The 19,756-nt window shown below is 42.4% G+C and overlaps 1 protein-coding gene across 1 annotated transcript in view; it reads right to left on the bottom strand.

Annotated features, from left to right (window-relative positions):
- RNF212B (ring finger protein 212B) overlaps window positions 1–8,738 on the bottom strand; it is a gene marked incomplete at both ends in the record, with an annotated part of 44,107 nt that extends 35,369 nt beyond the window's left edge. Inside the window, 4 exon segments of the mRNA XM_080707099.1 lie at window positions 3,046–3,120; window positions 3,540–3,572; window positions 3,574–3,584; window positions 8,639–8,738. Of these exon segments, the coding sequence (XP_080563225.1) occupies window positions 3,046–3,120; window positions 3,540–3,572; window positions 3,574–3,584; window positions 8,639–8,738 (219 nt within the window).
- Between the last annotated feature and the right edge of the window lie 11,018 nt (window positions 8,739–19,756).

The raw sequence follows: 19,756 nt of genomic DNA, 5'->3' as shown, positions 1-19,756 counted from the left end.
CCTTCCAAAAAAAAAGAAGAAGAATACATAAAAGGAACAGTGAGTCAGGGCCTGGTGTACCCCTGTAATTCTAGCATTTGGGAGTCTGAGACAAGAGAAGCATACACTGGAGATCAGCCTCAGCAACTTAGACTTTCAGCGACCTAGCAAGGCCTGCTTAAAAAAAATGATTTTTAAAGGATAGGGGGTGTAGCTCAGAGGTAGAATAACCCTGGGTCGATCTCCAGTATCACACACACACACACACACACACAAAATAAATAATAAATAAAGATAAGGAAGAGTGATAAAATACTAGGAAACACGGAGAACAAGAGAATAGAAAGAAAAAAAAGTTTTTAAAACTTGGGAACTCTCTCAAATGATTGTCCTGCCTTCTCTTTACCTTCTTCTACATTTCTATTGTTACTGACCAAGTCAATGATTTGTCAATATATAAGACATTAGGAAAGGACAAACATTTTCTAAAATTCAGGCAACTTGCCGGGCGTGGTGGCACACGCTTGAAATCCCCGCACTTGGGAGGCTGAAACAGGAGGATCATACGGGTTCAAAGCCAGCCTCAGCTACTCAGTGAGGCTTCCAGCAATTTAGTGAGACACTGTTTCCAAATAAAATATAAAAAAGGTCTGGGAGTATAGCCCGGAGGTAGAAAGCCTCTGGGTTCCACCCCCAGTACCACCAAAAATAAATAAATAAATAAATAAATAAATAAATAAATAAATAAATAAATAAAATTCAGGCAACTAGGCCAGGTGTGGTGGCGCACGCTTGTAATCCCAGTGCTTGGGAGGCTGAGACAGGAGGCTCGCACAGGTTCGAAACCAGCCTCTGCTACTTAGTGAGGCTCTCAGCAACTTAGTGAGACCCTGTTTCCAAATAAAGTATAAAATAAGTCTGGAAGTATATCTTGGAGGTAGAAAAACCCCTGGGTTCCAACCCCCAGGACCAGAAACAATAACAAAAAAATGTCTAAAATTTTTCAGGCAACTGGTTGTGAATTCTCTTCTTCCACCTCCTCTTTCTCTTCTTCCTTCTTCTTTTTCTTCTCTCTCTCTCTCTCTCTCTCTCTCTCTCTCTCTCTCTCTCTGAACTAGGGATCAAACCTAGGGCTTCACACATGCTTGACAAGTGTTCAATTACTAAGCTACATCCTCAGCCCACCAGTTCCTAGAAAAGTTATTGACAAATAAAAATGAAGAACATGAACCAAAAAAGCTTCAGAAATAAACCACCAAATTCACTGTTTACAGGATCCAGAAATTTTTAGGATGAAAGCAATTTTTAGAAGATGCATGTATCTTCAGAGAAGGATGGTAAAACCCTAGGCTAAAATAGTCTTAAGAAATATTTAGTAGAACTAGGAAATACAGAGCGGGCATGGTGGCACATGCTTTTAATCCCAGTACTTGGGAGGCTAAAACAGGAGGATTGCAGATCACGACCAGCCTCAGCTACTTAGTAAGGCCTTCTGCAACTTAGTGAGACCCTGTTTCAAAATAAAGAATAAAAATCGGGCTGGGGGTGAAGTTCGGAGGTAAAATGCCCCTGGGTTCCATCCCCAGTACCGCAAAAAAAAAAAAAAAAAAAAAAAAAAAATTATAAATAAATAAATAAATTCATAATGATTTTTATAGTCTCTCACAATTCTGGGTTAGTAAGAGTCAATTGGTTGAGATTTGTGTCACCAAGGAAGAAAGTAAAGAGAGCAATTCCTCTCTGTTTTGTACAAATACAGTTTAAAAATACTATTTATTTGTTTGTGGTACTTAGGGGAGTGAACCGAGGAGTTCTCTACCACTGAGCTATACCACCAGCCCTTTTTATTTTTATTCTATCTATTAATTTAGCTTTTGGTAGTGGGGATTGAACCCAGGGGCATTCTACCTCTGAGCTACACCCCCAGCCCTTTGGTATTTTTTATTTTGAAACAGGGTCTCACTAAATTGCTGAAGGTGTTGCTAACCTCAAACCTGTGATTCTCCTGTCTCAGCTTCTCAAGTACTGGGATTATGAGGAGGTAGAAAGGAAGTAGGCAGATAGGAAAAAGGCCTCGGTAGAAAAACTTAATTTCCTGAGGGGCAATGAATACTAATTAACTTCCAAGGCTCCTAAAAGAGACCAGCTCTTCCAAGGTTCAGAGATAAGAATGACCAAAGCTTCACAAAAGCATCTGTTTACTAATCAACAAACCCAGGAGACATCGTACTGGAGCAAGTCTGACACCTCTACTGAAAGGAGACTCCCCAAAGGACATGCAAATACCCTGTGCAAATTTTAAGAACTGCCTCCCAGACTCCAAGCAATAGAGGACATGCAGAGATATATATAGCGCAGTCACCAGGACGGTTACCCACTCTGGGAACCCCTCCCCGTTGGGGAGCTTTCCTCTCTCTCTCTCTCTCACAGGTCGCGTTAGCTTTGAGAGAAGGTGGGGTGCAATTGAAGGCACTTGGCCCGGGCTACACTCGGGTGGTGACCTGAAGGCCTCTTCTGGACATCAAGGCTGACCAGGGCCCCTAGGGGTGACTTGGCACTTCTTTTCTGGCAGATCGCATGGACTTTGGGAGAAAGCAGCTTGCAACTGAAGGCATTTGGCTTGGGATACCCTCAAGTATTGTCCTGAAGGCAGCTGCTAGACATCATAGTCCTGACAGCCCTTAGGGATGTTCGACCACTTTTCCCTATTTCCCTGCTGCTTCCAATAAACCTTTTATTCCCTTCCTGCCGTCTGCAGGTGTCATTCTTCATTCGCCGCAGACAAGAATCCGGTAAGGAAACGCCGGGTTTCTTCTCAAGAAACCCCGTTTCACTTACATGTGTACACCATCACACCCAGATCCTTTTTATTTTTATTGTGAGACGAGGTCTAGCTAAGTTGCCCAGACCAGTCTCTAACTTGTGATCCTCCAGCCTCAGCTTTCTGATTTGCTGGGGTTACAGAAGTATGCCACCACACCCAGCAAGAGAACCTTTGGTAAAAGAATAAGAAGTTATTGGGACTTGCCTGGAATATCATACTTTCTTCATTTTTCTTTCTCATACCTGAGAGATACGATTAAAATGCTGCAAAGTTGTTTCCACAGGGCTTTTGAAGAATGTCTTTTCCTGAGGTTTTAGCTATGAAGAGAAGAAAGACACACAGAGAGACTATCCATAGTGGAATAAATAGAATGCTGATACTGAGGTGAAATGCAATAATCCTCTATAATTTCTATCTATAAATTTGTTCCTTTTCTTTATTTGGAAAAAAAAACCCATCTGGCTGGGTGTGGTGGCACACACCTGTAATCCCAGTACTCGGGAGGCTGAGACAGGAGGTCTTGTGGGTTCAAGAACAGCCTCAGTAGTTTAGCAAGACTCTCAGCAATAACAAGACCCCATTTGAAAATAAAAAGGGGTGTGTAGCTTAGAGGTAGACTGCCCCTGGCCTAAATCTCTAGTACCAAAAATCAATCAATTGATTAATTCATCATCTGTACTTTGTCTATACTTCCTACAGATCAGAAATGGGACAAGATGATGTGGCGGGCACTTACATTATCAGAAAGAGCCAGATGCTTGCAGGGAATTGGCACATTTTTCTAGGAGAAAACAGAAAAAAGTATTTGGTTTTCATGGGTGTGAGGTAAAATTTTCCTAAAGCACACGGTAACAATCAAATAGACTACCAAGAGAAGAAAAAGGTTCTTAGCAATTTAGAATATTATCATGCTATAAAAGGATATCAGCTTAGCTCTGTTCTTTAAATCAGCATTTCCAAACTATTCTTAAGTACAAGTAAGCTGGGTATGTGGTGACATATACCTGTAAACCCAGTACTTGAGAAGCTGAGACAGAGGAATCACAGATGTGAGGACTGTTTCAGCAAGTACTGAGACTCTCAGAAACCTAGTGAGACCCTGTTTCAAGATAAAACATAAAATAGTACTGGGGGTGTAGTTCAGAGGTAGAATGCCCCTGGTTTAATCTCTTGTAATACACACACACACACACACACACACACACACACACACGAAGTAAGTAGGGCCTTTCCACACTATCTCTATTCATTTCCTTTTCCCTTTTTTTTATTTATTTATTTATTTATTTATTTATTTATTTATTTTTTGCGTGGCACTGGGGATTGAACCCAGGGGCATTCTACCTCCAAGCTATACTCTGTGCTTTACTTTGAAACAAGGTCTCACTAGGTTGCTGAGACTAGTTTCAAACCTGCAGCCCTCCTGTCTCACCCTCACAAGTACTGGTATTACAGGTGTGTGCCACCATGCCAAGCTCCCCTCCCCATTATTATTTTTTTTTCTGAGACAAGAGGGACAATTCTAAACCCCCAAGAGAGCTGGGCGTGGTGGCACACGCTTGTAATCCCCGTGTGTGGGAGGCTGAGACAGGAGAATTGCACAGGTTCGAAGCCAGCCTCAGCTACTTAGTGAGGCTCTCAGCAATTTAGTGAGACCCTGTTTCCAAATAAAATATAAAATAGGTCTGGGAGTGTAGCCCAGAGGTAGAGGCCTCTGGGTACCATCCCCAGGACCACAAAATAAATAAATAAATAAATAGATAAATAACCCTCCAAGGGCACTACTAGACTCCATTCACGGGGGTACCGGGAGGAGTACCAATGATTGTAACTTTACGTCTTTCTCTTATCCTACCTCCCTGACCACAGGCACACCTGGGTTCTATAAGAAACTCCATTATTCCTGCCGTTGTCACTTTGCTAATATTTCTAGTTTTGCTTTGAGGCTTTTTTACTTCTATTCTTAAATTAATCCAATCTGAAGCAAGCAAAAATTAAAATTTTGAATTTTTCCTGTGAAGTGAAATTTTAGTACTGGTGCTGGTTATTGATTAAGATAAATGTCATGTTAGGAGAAAAGAGCACATGCTTTATGCTTCAGAGGGATAAAGCACTTCAGAGTGAGCTGTTGTTACCACAGTGAGCTGCTCAGTTACAACAGCAAGAATATAAGAGGGTAATGAGATTCTCATAGAGAGTAAACTCCAGACACTACCTAACCCAACTGTTTTTTGCTTATGGAATAAAGGTTTTTCCCATTCTGCCCCCCATTTTGTTCCCACTATGATCTAGCAAGTGCAAATCATGCTTCTCAAATAAACAAGACAAACTTTCACTGCTCTCCATAATATACAGAATAAAGGTCAGGATCTTCAGGCTGGTATTCAGAGACCCATCCTCTGGCCCCTTTCCAGCTCTCCAGCTTCACCTCAGTATTCTTACCTTACTTTTTCTCTTCTTTCTCTTTCTTTCTTTGTTTCTTTCTTTCTTTCTGTACTGGGGATTGAAACCAGGGACGTTCTACTTCTGAGCTATACCCCCAGATCTTTTAATTTTTTATTTTGAAACAGCTCACTAAATTGTTGAGGGCCTTGGTAAGTTGTCAAGGCTGGCCACAAACCTACACTCCTCCTGTCTCAGGCTGCCAAATACTGGGATTACAGGTATACACCACCACACCTGTATTTTACATTTATTTATTTATTTATTTATTTATTTATTTATCTATTTATTTATTTTTGGTGGTACTGGGGTTCCTGGAAGCCCTTCTACCTCGGGCTACACTCCCAGACCTTTTTTTTTTTTTTTTTTTGGAAACAGGGTCTCTTAAACCAGCGCGGCTGGCTTCGAACCTGCGCGATCCTCCTGTCTCTGCCTCCCAAGCTCGGGGATTACAAGCGTGCGCCACCACGCCCGGCTACCTCTTTATATTCTACCAATTCTAACTACGTGTGGTCCTTTGGTTTTATGATGTTATATGTCTTTATACATGCTGTTGTCTTAAACTAGAATAATCTTTCCTCCCTGCTTTATCCACTTGGCAAACTCTAGTTATTATGTAAAAAAATCCCACCACATGCTTCTGTGAATACTCCCTGATCAAAGCACTCTATCCTAGGTCCCTCTGTTAGGAATTTATATACCTTGGAAGTTGCTTTTTATCTTTTTTTTTTTTTTTTTTTGCGGAACTGGGGATTAACCCAAGGGCTTTCTACCTCTGAGCTACACCACCAGCCAGATTTTCCTCTTCTTTCTTTCTTTCTTTTTCTTTCTTTCTTTCTTTCTTTCTTTCTTTCTTTCTTTCTCTCTTTCTTTCTTTCTTTCTTTTTTCTTTTTTTTTTTTTTTGTGGTGCTGGGGATGGAACCCAGGGGCATTCTACTTCTGAGCTACACTCCCAGCTCTATTTTTTTATTCTTAATTTTGAAACAGGGTCTCACTGAGTTGCAAAGGGCCACACAAAGTAGCAGAGGCTGTCTTTGAACTGCAATCCTCCTGTCTCAGCCTCCCCAAGGCTGGGAATACAAGCAGGCACCCAGCTTAGATTTTTTATTCTTTATTTTGAAATAGGGTCTCACTAAACTGTGGAGGACCTTACTAAGTAGCTGAGGCTGGCTAAAAACCTGCAATCACATTGGGCATGGTGGCGCGTGTTTGTAATCCCCGCGTTTGGGAGGCTGAGACAGGAGGATTGTACAAGTTCAAAGCCAGCCTCAGCTACTTAGTGAGGCTCTCAGCAACTTAGCGAGACCCTGTTTCCAAATAAAATATAAAATAGGTTTGGTAGTATGGCCCGGAGGTAGAAAGCCCCTGGGTTCCACCCCTAGTACCACCCAAAAAAAAAAAAAAAAAAAGCAAAAAACAAAACAAAACAAAAACAAAACCCAAACCTGCAATCCTCCTATCTCAGCCTCCCAAGTACTGGGATTACAAGTGTGTGCCACCATACCTGACCCATTTTTTCTTTCTTTCTTTTTTTGAGATAGGGTCTGATTATGTTGTCCACTGACCTGAGTAGCTGGGATTACAGGCAACTGTCAATAGCTAACCTGCCTGACCCTTTTAAGTACTTTTTCCTTAAAAAAAAAAAAAAAAAAAGTCCATACAAAACAGGGCTGAGGTCTGACTTATGGTAGAACCCAGCATATTCAAGGCTCTGGGTTCAATTCCCAGCACTACAAAAACAAAATAAACCAATCTTACATACAAGTGCCTTTCTTTATTCAGGGGCATTTGACCTCCGAGCCACGCCCCCTGCCCTATTTTTTATTCTTTATTTTGAAACAGGGTCTCACTGAGTTGCAGAGGGCCTCACTAAGTAGTTGAGGCTGTCTGCGAACCGCGATCCTCCAGTCTCAGCTTCCTGAATGCTGGGACTACAAGCATGCGCCACCACGCCCGGCTACAAGTGCCTTTTTAACACTTAATAGTTATAAAATCTTAGTCAAATCACTTATCTTATCCAAGCCAATTTTCTCTTTTATAAAATAGATGTAATAGCCAGGTGATAGTGTCACATACCTGTAATCCCAGTACTTAGGAGGCTGAGACAGGATCATCACAGCTTCAAGGCCAGCCTCAGTAACTTGGTGAGACCTTGTTTAAAAATAAAAATTAAAGAAGCTGGGTGTGGTGGCGCACACTTGTAATCCCAGCATTTGGGGGGCTGAGACAGGAGGATTGAGGCTCGAGGACAGCCTCAGCTAGTGAGGCCCTTTGCAACTCAGTGAGACCCTGTTTCAAAATAAAGGATAAAAAAAATAGGGCTGGGGGTGTGGCTTGGAGGTAGAGTGCCTCTGGGTTCCATCTCCAGTACTCCAAAAAATAAAATATAAAATAAGTCTGAAGTGTAGCTCAGAGATAGTATGCCCCTGGATTCAATTCCCAGTACCACAAAAATAAAATAAAATAGATCTAATAATAGTCACCATATAGAACTGTGGTGAAGGTGACATAAGATTGGTACAAGCAATAATATTTATTTGTTTGTTTTTGGTACTGGGTATTCAACCCAAGGGCATTTTATCTCTGAACCACACCCCCAGCCCTTTTTTTTTTTTTTTTTTTTTTTTTTTTTTTTTTTGGTGGTACTGGGGTTCCTGGAAACCCTCCGGGCTACACTCCCAGACCTATTTTTTATATTGTTATTTGGAAACAGGGTCTCTTAAGCCGGCGCAGCTGGCTTTGAACCTGTGTGATCCTCCTGTCTCCGCCTTCCAAGCGCGGGGATTACAAGTGTGTGCTACCATGCCCGGCTCACCCCCAGCCCTTTTTTTATTTTTGTTTTGAAACAGGGTCTTGTTAAATCGCTGAGGGTGTCACTAAATTGTTAAGGCTGGTCTTGAACCTGTGATCTTCCTGTCTCAGCATCCCAAGTACTGAAATGATAGGTGCGTGCCACCAAGCCTGGCTCGAAAATATCTTTCTAAATTGCAAGTTGTGGCAGTGCACACCTGTAATCCCAGCTATTCAGGATGCTGAGGCAGACAGCTGAGTAGAGGAACCCAGCAAAATCCTGTCTCAAAAAAATAAAAACAAAAGCAAAAAATCCCCACAGTGTCTTTATTTTCATTATTTCTGATCCACTGTGGCTTTTCCTATTATGGACTTCAAAACACTGAGGAGTAGGTTTTGGTATTCAAGCAATAGATTTACCAAGTCATTGAGCATCATTCTTTATTAAGGGAGTCTTCCAATTTCCCAAATCAACAGCTTCCTACATCATCCACACCACCATTGGCCTACTAAGTGATCTTTATCCTGTCACACAGAGAGATGGCTAATCATTATATCTAGGTTAGAAACATTTTGCTTGAATTTGAAAACAAGTTACTCACCCAGAGTCACACACTTTCCACAGAAAATATGGCCGCAGCTGGTGACAAAGAATTGAGCCCCGTCTTTTCGGAAACACTGATTGCAGTGAAACCAATCCATCCTGCAGCAGATAAAAAGGGTAAAACGGATATGTGACAAAAAGAATTACAGCTGTTTCAAAACCTGTCTAACACTGTCTGCTTAACTTCTGATAGTTTATTGGGGTGTGGGCACATCCTTGTGGGCACCCAAATTGGTTGTAAGGAAGTACATATAATGTACTTATAAAGTGAGAAAAAAGCTGGGTGGGATGATACACACCTTGTAATCCCAGTACTTGGGAGGCTGAGACAGGAGAATCACAGGTTAGAGCCCAGTGTGGACTAACTTAGCAAGACCCGCTTCAAAATAAAAAGGGCTGAAGGTGTAACTCAGAGGTAGAGCACTCCTGGGTTCAATCCCCAGTACCACAAAATAAACGAAAGTGAGAAAAAGCAGACTGCAGACTATGCTATTCTATGAATATGTGTATGTGTACCATACCATGAATAATTGAATCTGACATTCTACCTCTAAGCTACACCCCCAGCCCTTATTTTTGTTTTGAAACATGGTCCCTCTGTGTTACTGAAAGTCTCACTACCCTGCAGAGGCTGTCCTTGAACCTGTAATACTCCTGTCTCAGGCTTCCATGTACTGAGATTATAGGCTTGCACTACTATGCCAGGTTTACAAACCATATTTTTAAAAGTAATAGGAAGACAGTGGTGAGTTTTTGTTGTTGGATTTTGGTGCTAGGAATTGAGCCCAGGGGCATTATTCTACTTCTGAGCTACAGCCCCAGCCCTTTTTATTATATTTTATTTTGTTTGTTTTTTAACAGGGTCTCAGTAGGTTGCTGAGTCTCTCTACCTTGCTGCAACTCTCCTGTCTCAGCCTCCCAAGTACTGGGATTGCAGACCTGCACCACCAGCCCTGGCTTTTTTGAGTGGTAAGAGTATGAGTATTTAAAGCTGGGCGTGGTGGCGCACACTTGTAATCCTCGCGCTCGGGAGGCGGAGACAGGAGGATCGCGCAGGTTCGAAGCCAGCCGCGCTGGCTTAAGAGACCCTGTTTCCAAATAAAATATAAAATAGGTCTGGGAGTGTAGACCGAAGGTAGAAGGCCCCTGGGTTCCATCCCCAGTACCACCAAAAGAGAAAAAAGAAGGAGAAAAAAAAAAAAAGAGTGAATATTTGTATATGTGTTTTGCCTTTACACTTTTTTTTTGTTTTGCAAGTTTTCTGAATTAATTAATATACCAATTTGTAATTAGAAAAAACGATCTTACAAAAAAATGAAAAAAAATATATTTTTAATATTTGTTTCTTAACAATTTCCTATCATGTGGTGAGAATGAAGGCAAGAGGAATTAGTGGACCAGTGACAGATCACATATTTGTCACTTGGGACACTTTTCACGTAAAGAAAACTGGGTTGATAAATGATAATAAAATCTCATCTAATATGCTTTCCCTTCTGCTTTTTATTTTTATTTTCTTCAACACTGGAGATGGAACCCAGGGGCATCCTACCCCTGAGATACAGCCCTGTTTTTTATTCTTATTTTTTGAAACAGGGTCTCACTGACTTTGCAAAGGACCTCAGTAACTGAGGCTGGCTGCAAACTGCGATCCTTCTGTCTCAGCCTCCCAAATGCTGGGATTACAAGCATGAGCCACCACACCTGGTTTTCCCTTCTACTTCTTTTGGGGTGTGTGTGTGTGTGTGTGTGTGTGTGTGACTGGGGACTGAACCCAGTGCGTTCTACCACTGAGCTACACCACGAGCCCTATTTTATTTTTAATTTGAAACAAGGTCTCACTAAGTTGTGGAGGGTCTCCCTAAATTGCTGAAGCTGTGGATCTTCCTGTTTCAGCCTCCTGAGCATAGGGATTGCAGGCATGTACCACGATGCCTGGCTCCCCTTCTATTTTACAGAAACTCAGATTTTTTGGAAGGAGCTTTGAAAATCACTTAATGTTCAGTCCAATTCCATCTTTTCAGAAGATGTATGTGATAATTGCTGAAATTAAAAAAAATGTTCAAAAACTCAGTTTTAGTTAATTCTGGGATTAGAATCCAAGTTTGCAGCCAGGTTTGGTGGTACATGCCTATAAAACCAGTACCTGGGAGGCTGAGAAGGGAAGACTAGGTCCACAAAGTGCCTCAGTAATTTAGCAAGACCCTATTTCAAAACAGGTTCAGTCCTTAGTACCAAAAGAGAAAAGAAAAAAAAAGAGAATCCAAGGTTCCCGACCTCGCTACTGGAGATTGAATCTGACTACTAAGCTACACCCCCCAGTCCTTTTTATTTTTTTTAGCCAAACATGCTGTATTTTTTTTTTGCCAATATCAATTTCATTTGATTTGTTAAATATATAACCAAGTAAATGCAACTTACTGGAAATTTTATTTATTTACTTATTTTGTGGTGCTGAGGATGGAACCTAGGGCCTCATACATGTTAGCCAAGCAACCTACCACTGAGCTACATTCCCAACCCTTTTTATTTATTTTAATTTTAATTAATTTACTTATTTATTGTGGTACTAGGGATGGAACCCAGGGACATTCTACCTCTGAGCTGCACCCACCAGCCCTTTTTTTTTTTTAATTCTTTATTTTGAAACCGGGTCTCACTGAGTTGCAAAGGGCCCAAGTATCTGAGGCAGTCCGTGAACCATGATTATCCAGTCTCAGCCTCCCAAATGCTGGGATTATAAGCGTGTGCCACCACGCCAGGCTCCCAACCCTTTTAAAATTTTTATTTTTTGGTACTGGGAATGAACTCAGAGGAAATCTGCCTCAGCTATACTCCCAACCCTTTTTATTTTTTATTTTGAAGATGCCTCACTAAATTCTTGAGGGTCTTGCTAAATTGCTGAGGCTGGCAATCCTGTGAACTTGTGATCCTCCTGTTTCAGCCTCCCAACCACTGGGATCACAGACATGCACCAACATGCCAGTCTTGTATTTATTTACTTATTTATTTATCTATTTATTTTTGGTACTGGAGGTTGAATGAGAGATGTTCTACTTCTGAGTTACACTCCCAATTTTTTTTTTGTTTTGAAACAGGGTCTTACTAAATTTTTGAGGCTGGCCTCAAGTCTGAGATCCTCCTGTCTCAGTCTCCTAAGGACTGGGATTACAGATGTATGCTATCATGCCCTGCTTAAATTTTATTTATTTATTTATTTATTTATTTATTTATTGTGGTATTGGGGATTGAACCCAGAGGCATTCTACCTCCGAGCTACAACCCCAGTCCTATTTTTAAATATTTATTTTGAAACTGAGTCTCAGTAGGTTAATGAGATTTTCACTACTTATTGAGGTTGTCCTTGAACCTGTAATCCTACTGTCTCAGCCTCCCAAGTACTGAAATTACAATTGTGCACCACCATGGTCAGTTTATAGAATTTTTATTTTTATTTATTTATTTTATGGTACTGGGGATTGATTCCAGGGGTATTCTACCTCAGAGCTACACCCCCAGCCCTATTTTCACACTTTATTTTGAAACAGGATCTTACACAGTTGTGGAGGGCCTCACTAAGTACCTGAGGCTAGGCACGAACCTGTGATCCTACAGCCTCAACCTCCCAAGTACGGGGATTATTTCCTCCTCCTCCTCCTCCTCCTCCTCCTCCTCCTCCTCCTCCTCCTCCTCCTCCTCCTCCTCTTCTTCTTTTTGGTGGTACTGGGGATGGAACCCAGCTCCATCCTCAGCCTATTTTTTATTCTTTATTTTGAAACAGGGTCTCACTGAGTTGCAAAGGGCCTCACTAAGTAGCTGAAGCTGTCTGCGAACTGTGATCCTCTTGTCTCAGCCTCCCAAATGCTGGCATTACAAGCATGTGCCATCACATCCAGCTTAAAATTTTTAAATGAAGAAACTGACAAAATTACAGAAGTAGCCGGGCGTGGTGGCGCACGTTGTAATCCCCATGCTTGGGAGGCTGAGATAGGAGGATCACACAGGTTCAAAGCCAGCTTCAGCTGGTTTAAGAGACCCTGTTTACAAATAAAATATAAAGTAGGTCTCGGAGTGTAGCCTGGAGGGAGAAGGCCCCTGGGTTCCATCCCCAGTACCACACACACACACACACACACACACACACACACACACACACACACACACACACACAATTACAGAAGTAAAGCCAGGTGTGGTGGTTTACACTTGTAATCCCAGTATTTAGGAGGCTGAGCAGGAAGATTGCAGGTTCACAGCCAGTTTTAGCTACTTAGTGAGGCCCTCTGCAACAACTTAGTGAGACCCTGTTTTAAAATAAAGAATAAAAAATAGGGCTGGGGGTCGAGCTCAGAGGTAGAATGTCTCTGAGTTCCATCCCCAGTACACACACACACACACACACACACACACACACACACACACATAGAAGTAGCCAGTGTGGTGACACATACTTATAGTCCCAGTACCTGGGAAGCTGAGACAGGAGGATCACAGGTTTTCGAGGACAGCCTCAACAATTTAGCAAAACTCTCAGCAATCTAGGGAGACCCTGCTACAAAAACAAAACCTAAAAAGGACTAGGGGTGTAGCTCAGACAGAATACCCCTGGGTTCAATACCTAGTATCACCAAAAATAAATAAATAAATAAATAAAAAATAAAGAAGTAAGCTATACGATATATGCTTGATTATGTTACATGTTTGATTTAGTGAATATACTATTTAAAAATACATCTAGTCGGGCATGGTGGTGTATGTTTGTGATCCCAGTACTTGAGAGGCTGAGACAGGAGGATCACAGGTTTGTAGCCAGCCTCAGCTAGTGAGGCTTTCAGCAATTTAGTGAGAACTTGTTTCAAAATAAAAAATAAAGAATAGGGCTGTGGGTGTAGCTCTGATGTAGAATGCCCCTGGGTTCCATTCCCAGTACTGCAAAATAAATAAATAAATGTAAATATCAATATGTATATATATGTATATATATATATATATATATATATATATATATAAATTTTATTTCCTTTAAAACTAAACTGAAAAAAATAATCAAAACAGAAGATAATTTCTCCTACTAAAGTTGTTTTCTTAAAAAATTTTACTTTTTTTCTGTGCTGGGGATTGAACCCAGGGCCTTGTGAATGCTGGGTAAGTGCTCAACCACTGAGCTACACTGCCCCCCTCTATTGTTTTAAAATTTTTACTTAGAGACAGGGTCTCACTAAATTGTGTTGGGTTGGCCTCACATTTAAGATCCTCCTGCCTCAGCCTCCCACATAGGTGGGATTATAGGTGTGGGACACCTTGCCCAGCTTAAAATATTTTTAAGTGATTTACAAAGAAATTTGCCCAATAAATAGGCTAGTTTGCACCTCATTTTAATAATTTTGTCACATAAGGCAAAATTTAAAACTTTTTTTTTTTTTTTTTTTTTTTTTTTGCTACTGGAGATTGAACCCTGGTACACTTTACCTCCTTGCAATATCCCTAGCCCCATTTTATTTTTTGTTTTGAAACAGGGTCTTAGCCGGGCGTGGTGACACACGCTTGTAATCCCCGCGCTTGGGAGGCGGAAACAGGAGGATTGCGCAGGTTCTAAACCAGCTGCGCGCTGGCTTAGGAGACCCTGTTTCGAAAATATAAAATAGGTCTGGGAGTGTAGCCCGGAGGTAGAAGGGCTTCCAGGAACCCCAGTACCACCAAAAAAAAAAAAAAAGAAAGAAAAGAAAAGAAAAGAAAGAAACAGGGTCTTGCTATATTGCTGAGGCTGTCCTAGAACCTGTAATCCTCCTATCTCAGCTTCCCAAATTCTGGAATTACAGGTGTGCGCCACTACGCCCTGATAATTAAGATTTCTTTTTTATTTTTTGCATAGTGGGGATGGAACCGGGCACCCTACCTCCAAGCCACGCCCCCAGCCCTATTTTTTATTTATTCTTTGAAACAGGGTCTCACTGAGTTGCAAAGGGCCTTGCTAAATAGCTGAGGCTGTCCGCGAACTGTGATCTTCAGGTCTCAGCCTCCCGAATGCTGGGATTCCAGCGTGCCCACCACGCTCTGCGCTCTGCGTGATTAAGACTTCTCGAATACACAGTTCAATGTAAATCCCACAGTACCAAGCGTAAGGTTTCTATTTGTTCACAAATATTAACTCCTTTTTTCCCCCCATTTACCCAACAGAGGGTATTTATTGATCCTAGGGACGCTTTACCACCCCAGCCCCCGAGCCACATCCCCAGGCCTTTTACTTTTCAGACAAAGCCTCTAAATTGCTGAGGCCTCGGGCCTCCCCAAGCACAAACACTGCCTCCTAACCCGGAAGTGAGTCTGAGAGGCGCCGGGTCAGGGTGGTGGCCGCGCCTTGGGATCGCAGGTTCGAGGACAGCCTCAGCAATGTAGGGAGGCACTCCGCAATCTACCAAGACCCTGGTTGAAAATAAAAAATAAAATGGGGCTGGGGTGTACCCGCCCCGGGACTCACCCCCCCAACCCCTAACACAAACTTTAATACCGTGGAGGCAAAGGCCTATCTGGGCTCTGGCTTGCTCCCGTCAACCAAGAAGGCTGACCAGATGAACCTCCTGTAAGAACGCTAGTTAACAGGATAAGAATGGCCCTGGAGGGCAAAACTCGTTTCTAGGAGTGATGGGGACTCAGTAGTCCCGATTTTCCCGGAAGTTCACTAGCTACCTTCTCTACTAGTTTCGCTGCTACGACCACAGAACTCAGACCTCTCCGAACCCTCCTTCTCCTCAACAAGATCACCAGATGGCGGGAAAACGCAGAGCGCGCGCGGCGCCTGCGCGAGGCCTCGGGCGGCGGGCGGTGGGCGTGGCCAGATCGGCGCCCGCCCGCTGTGGGCGGGGCCAGAGCGCCGGCGGCGAGGACTGGGACTGGGAGGGGCCTCTTCCTGGGAGCCGGGGAAATTCGCCTCTGAGGATTGGAGACCAGCAATGATGATCTCAAGCATGTTACTAGGGAAGCAAAAAAGTGGAAATAAACTTAAGTAATGATGCAATACATGGCGAGAACACACTAGAAAACAGGCTCACGAGGCAGATGAAAGCTTGACATTCTAAGATGAAGAAAGTAATGGGTGCTTTGAATGACAGATAATTCAGATACAAAAAAACTAAATACAAAAAGAGGTGGTTAGGGCAGTTGCATATATATATATATAGTGTGTGTGTGTGTGTGTGTGTGTGTGAGTGTGTGTGTGTGTGTAACCCAGAGGCATTCCACCCCCGAGCTACACCCCCTGCCCTATTTTTTATTCTTTATTTTGAAACAGGGTTTCACTGAGTCGCACAGGACCTCATTAAGTAGCTGAGTTGCAAAGTGCCTCACTAAGCAGCTAAGGCTGTCCGCAAACTATGATCCTCCTGTCTCAGCCTCCCAAATGCTGGGATTACACATGTGGGCCACCACGCCCAGCTCTCAAAATTTAAAAATTTAAAATAGGGTTGAGGGTATAGCTAGAGGTAGAGTGCCCCTGGGTTCCATCCTAAGGCCACAATAAACAAAATGGCTAATTGACAACTTTTATATAAATACATATTTTACAAAATAAAAAGAAAACTCAATTGTTCGTACACCTGCAGGCCTGTCTCTGGACTCTCTGTTCTGTTCCATTGATCTATTTGTCTGCGAGATGCTAATACCACACTGTCTTGATTACTATAGCCTTGTAAATCGTGAAACCAGATGGTCTTGAACCTCCAACCTGTTCTTTTCTCAGAGTTGCTTTGACTACTTGAAGTCCTTTCATTTCCAACTGACTTTTATAACCACATAATCAATTTCTAAAAGTAGCCTGATGAGACATCTTTTAATTTTTTTTTTTTTCGTGGTACTGGGGATGGAACCCAGGGGCTTTTCTTCCTCTGGGCTATACTCCGAGATCTATTTTATACTTTATTTCAAAACAGAGTCTCACTAAGCTGCTGAGAACCTCACTAAGTAGCTGAGGCTGGCTTTGAACCTGTGCAATCCTCCTGTCTCAGCTTCCCAAGTGCTGAGATTACAAGTGTGCACTACACGCCTGGCTTTGAACTTTTCTTCCTTCCTTCCTTCCATCCTTTTTTCCTTTCTTCTTTTTTCTTTCCTTCCTTCCTTCTTTCTTTCTTTCATTCTTTCTTTGGTGGTACTAGGGATGGAACCCAGTACCACCTATTTTTTATTCTTTGTCTGGGGGTATAGCTCAGAGGAAGAATGCCCCTGGGTTCCATACCCTGTCTGTCTGTCTGTGTCTCTCTCTCTCTCTCTCTCTCTCTCTCTCTCTCTCTCTCTCTCTCTCTCACACACACACACACACACACACACACAGCAAAAAAATATCCCTGTGTACCACCATCCATCCTTGCTCCATTTCCCCACTGTTAACCCCAGAAATCACTAATCTGTACTTCATTTTTATAATATTGTCACTTCAAAAATATCATATAGGCCAGGCGTGGTGGCACACGCTTGGAATCCCAGCATTTGGGAGGCTGAGCCAAGAGGATTGAGATTTGAGACAGTGAGGCCCTCTGCAACTTAGTGAGACCCTGTTTCAAAATAAAGAATAAAAAATAGGGCTGGGGATGTAGCACAGAGGTAGAACGCCCTTGGGCTCCATCCCCAGTAAGGAGAAAAAAATAAAAGTCAAATAAACCAGGTGTGGTGGGACATGCTTATAATCCCAGCCCTTGGGAGGCTGAGACAGGAGGATCATGGTTCATGGCCAGCCTCTGCAACTTCGTGAGCGCCTGTTTCAAAATAAAAAATAAAATAGACTGAAGTGCAGCTCACATGTAGAAATGCCCCTGAGTTCAATCCCCAGTACCAAAAAAAAGTCATATAAATGGAATCATATTAATTTGTAACTTTTTGAGATTGGCCTTAAAAAAATTTTTTTATTGGTGCATTGTAGTCGTACATCTTAATGGAGTACAAGATGGTAGAGGCGTCCCAGCACACATCACTCATTCAGCCCTTCCCCACGTCCCACTCCATCCCCTTCCCCCTCCCTCCTTATCATGTCTGGCTTAGTGATTGGCTTTGCTATGTTAGTGAACGTATATTATGTACATTGGGGAATTTTCCTCCTCCCCTTTGCAATGCCCCTCAGTTAGGTCATCTTATTTACTCATCTACAGTGTCTCTTTCTTGGTCTAGAGTTCTCCTTTGACCCCTTTTCTCACTAGCTTCCCCATATTAGGGAAAGCATCCGATTTCTTACTTTTTGTGACTGACAAATCTCACTTAGTTCTCAAGTACTAAGATTACGGATGTGCACTTCCATGCACGGCTTCAGTGTATTTTTTTCGCAGAGATGTCTTAGTGGTCACTAGAATCTAGAGGTTTTCAAACTTTGTGGCTTACCACCCCTTTTCAGAAAAAAAAATTCACCAATTCCCTGGGTGTTGCTATCCCCCCCTTTTTGTGGTACTAGGGATTGAACTCAAGAGCATTCTACCTCTGATCTACACTCCCAGCTCTGTGTGTGTGTGTGTGTGGGGGGGTGTGTGGTGCTGGGGGTAGAAACCAGGGGCTTTTCTACCTCCAGGCTATACCCCCAGACCTATTTTATATTTTATTTGGAAACGGTCTCACTAAGTTGCTGAGAGCCTCATTAAGTAGCTGAGGCTGGCTTCGAACCTATGTGATCCTCCTGTCTCAGCCTCCCAAGCGCGGGGATTACAAGCGTGCGCCACCACGCCTGGCTCTATTTCATTTTTTAAAACAGGGTCTCAGGCTGGGCATGGTGGCACATGCTTGTAATCCCCACACTTGGGAAGCTGAGATAGGAGGATTGCACAGGTTCAAAGCCAGCCTCAGCTACTTCGTGAGGCTCTCAGCATTTACTGAGACCCTGTTTCCAAATAAAATATAAAATAGGTCTGGGAGTATAGCTCGGAGGTAGAAAGCCTCTGGGTTCCACCCCCAGTACCACCAAATAAATAAATAAATTAATTAATTAATTAAAAAAATAAAAAAGGGTCTCATTAAGTTGCTGAGGGGCCGGGCATAGTGGTGTGTCCTTGTAATCCCAGTACTTGGGAGGCTGAGACAGGAGGATCGCAAGTTCACAGCCATCCTCAGTTACTTAGTGAGGCCCTCTGGAACTTAATAAGACCCTGTTTCAAAATAAAGAATAAGCCAGGCGTGGTGGCCCACACTTGTAATCCCAGTGCTTGGGAGGCTGAGACAGGAGGATTGAAGCCAGCCTCAGCTACTTAATGAGGCTCTCAGCAACTTAGTGAGACCCTGTTTCCAAATAAAATATAAAATAGGTCTGGGAGTATAGCCTGGAGGTAGAAAAGCCCCTGGGTTCCACCCCCACCCAGTACCACATATGAAGAAATAAGGAAAGAAAGAAAGAAAGAAAGAAAGAAAGAAAGAAAGAAAGAAAGAAAGAAAGAAAGAAAGAAAGAAAGAGAAAGAAAGGAAAGTCAGGGTGGGGGTGTGGCTCAGAGGTAGAATGCCCCTGGGTTCAATCCCTAGTACCAAAAAAAAAAAAAAAAAAGGTTGCTGAGGACCTCGCTAAATTGATAAGGATGGCCTCAAACCTGCAATCCTCCTGTCTGAGTCTCCCAGGTACTAAGATTAACAGCAAGTGACATCACTCCTGGCTTGTCTCCTCCCTTCCTTCACCTCTTATGTGTGTATGTGTGCATGTATGTATGTATGTATGTATGTGTGTATGTATGTATATATATATGTGTGGTACTAGGAATTAAACCCAGCAGCATTTTACCTCTGAGCTCTACCCCAGCCCTACTTTATTTTTTATTTTGATACAGAGATTCATTAAGTTGCAGATGGCTTCACTAAATTGCTGGGGCTGGCTAAGAACCTGCGACTCCGCATGCATCATCATGCCTGGTTTTAATGGTTATTTTCATTCACATTTGAAAAATGTGTCACTGCTTATGGCATTGCTGGTTTCTAAGGAGAAATGCACTGTCATTTGAATAATTGTTCCTTTGTAGGTAATGAGCCATTCCTCACTAACTATTGCAGGGTTGTGGTTTTTTTGTCTTTAGTCTTTTCTGAAAATCATTAGTATTGTGTACAAAGCCTCTTGGCATGAATTTCATTGAGTTTATTCTGGTTAAAGCTCACTCGGCTTCTTAAA

Source organism: Muscardinus avellanarius (genome assembly GCF_963383645.1).
Source record: "Muscardinus avellanarius genome assembly, chromosome: 12".
Classification (NCBI taxonomy): Eukaryota; Metazoa; Chordata; class Mammalia; order Rodentia; family Gliridae; genus Muscardinus; species Muscardinus avellanarius.
The sequence above is the reverse complement of the archived record's forward strand: the minus strand, read 5'-3'. Positions and strand labels throughout refer to the sequence as shown.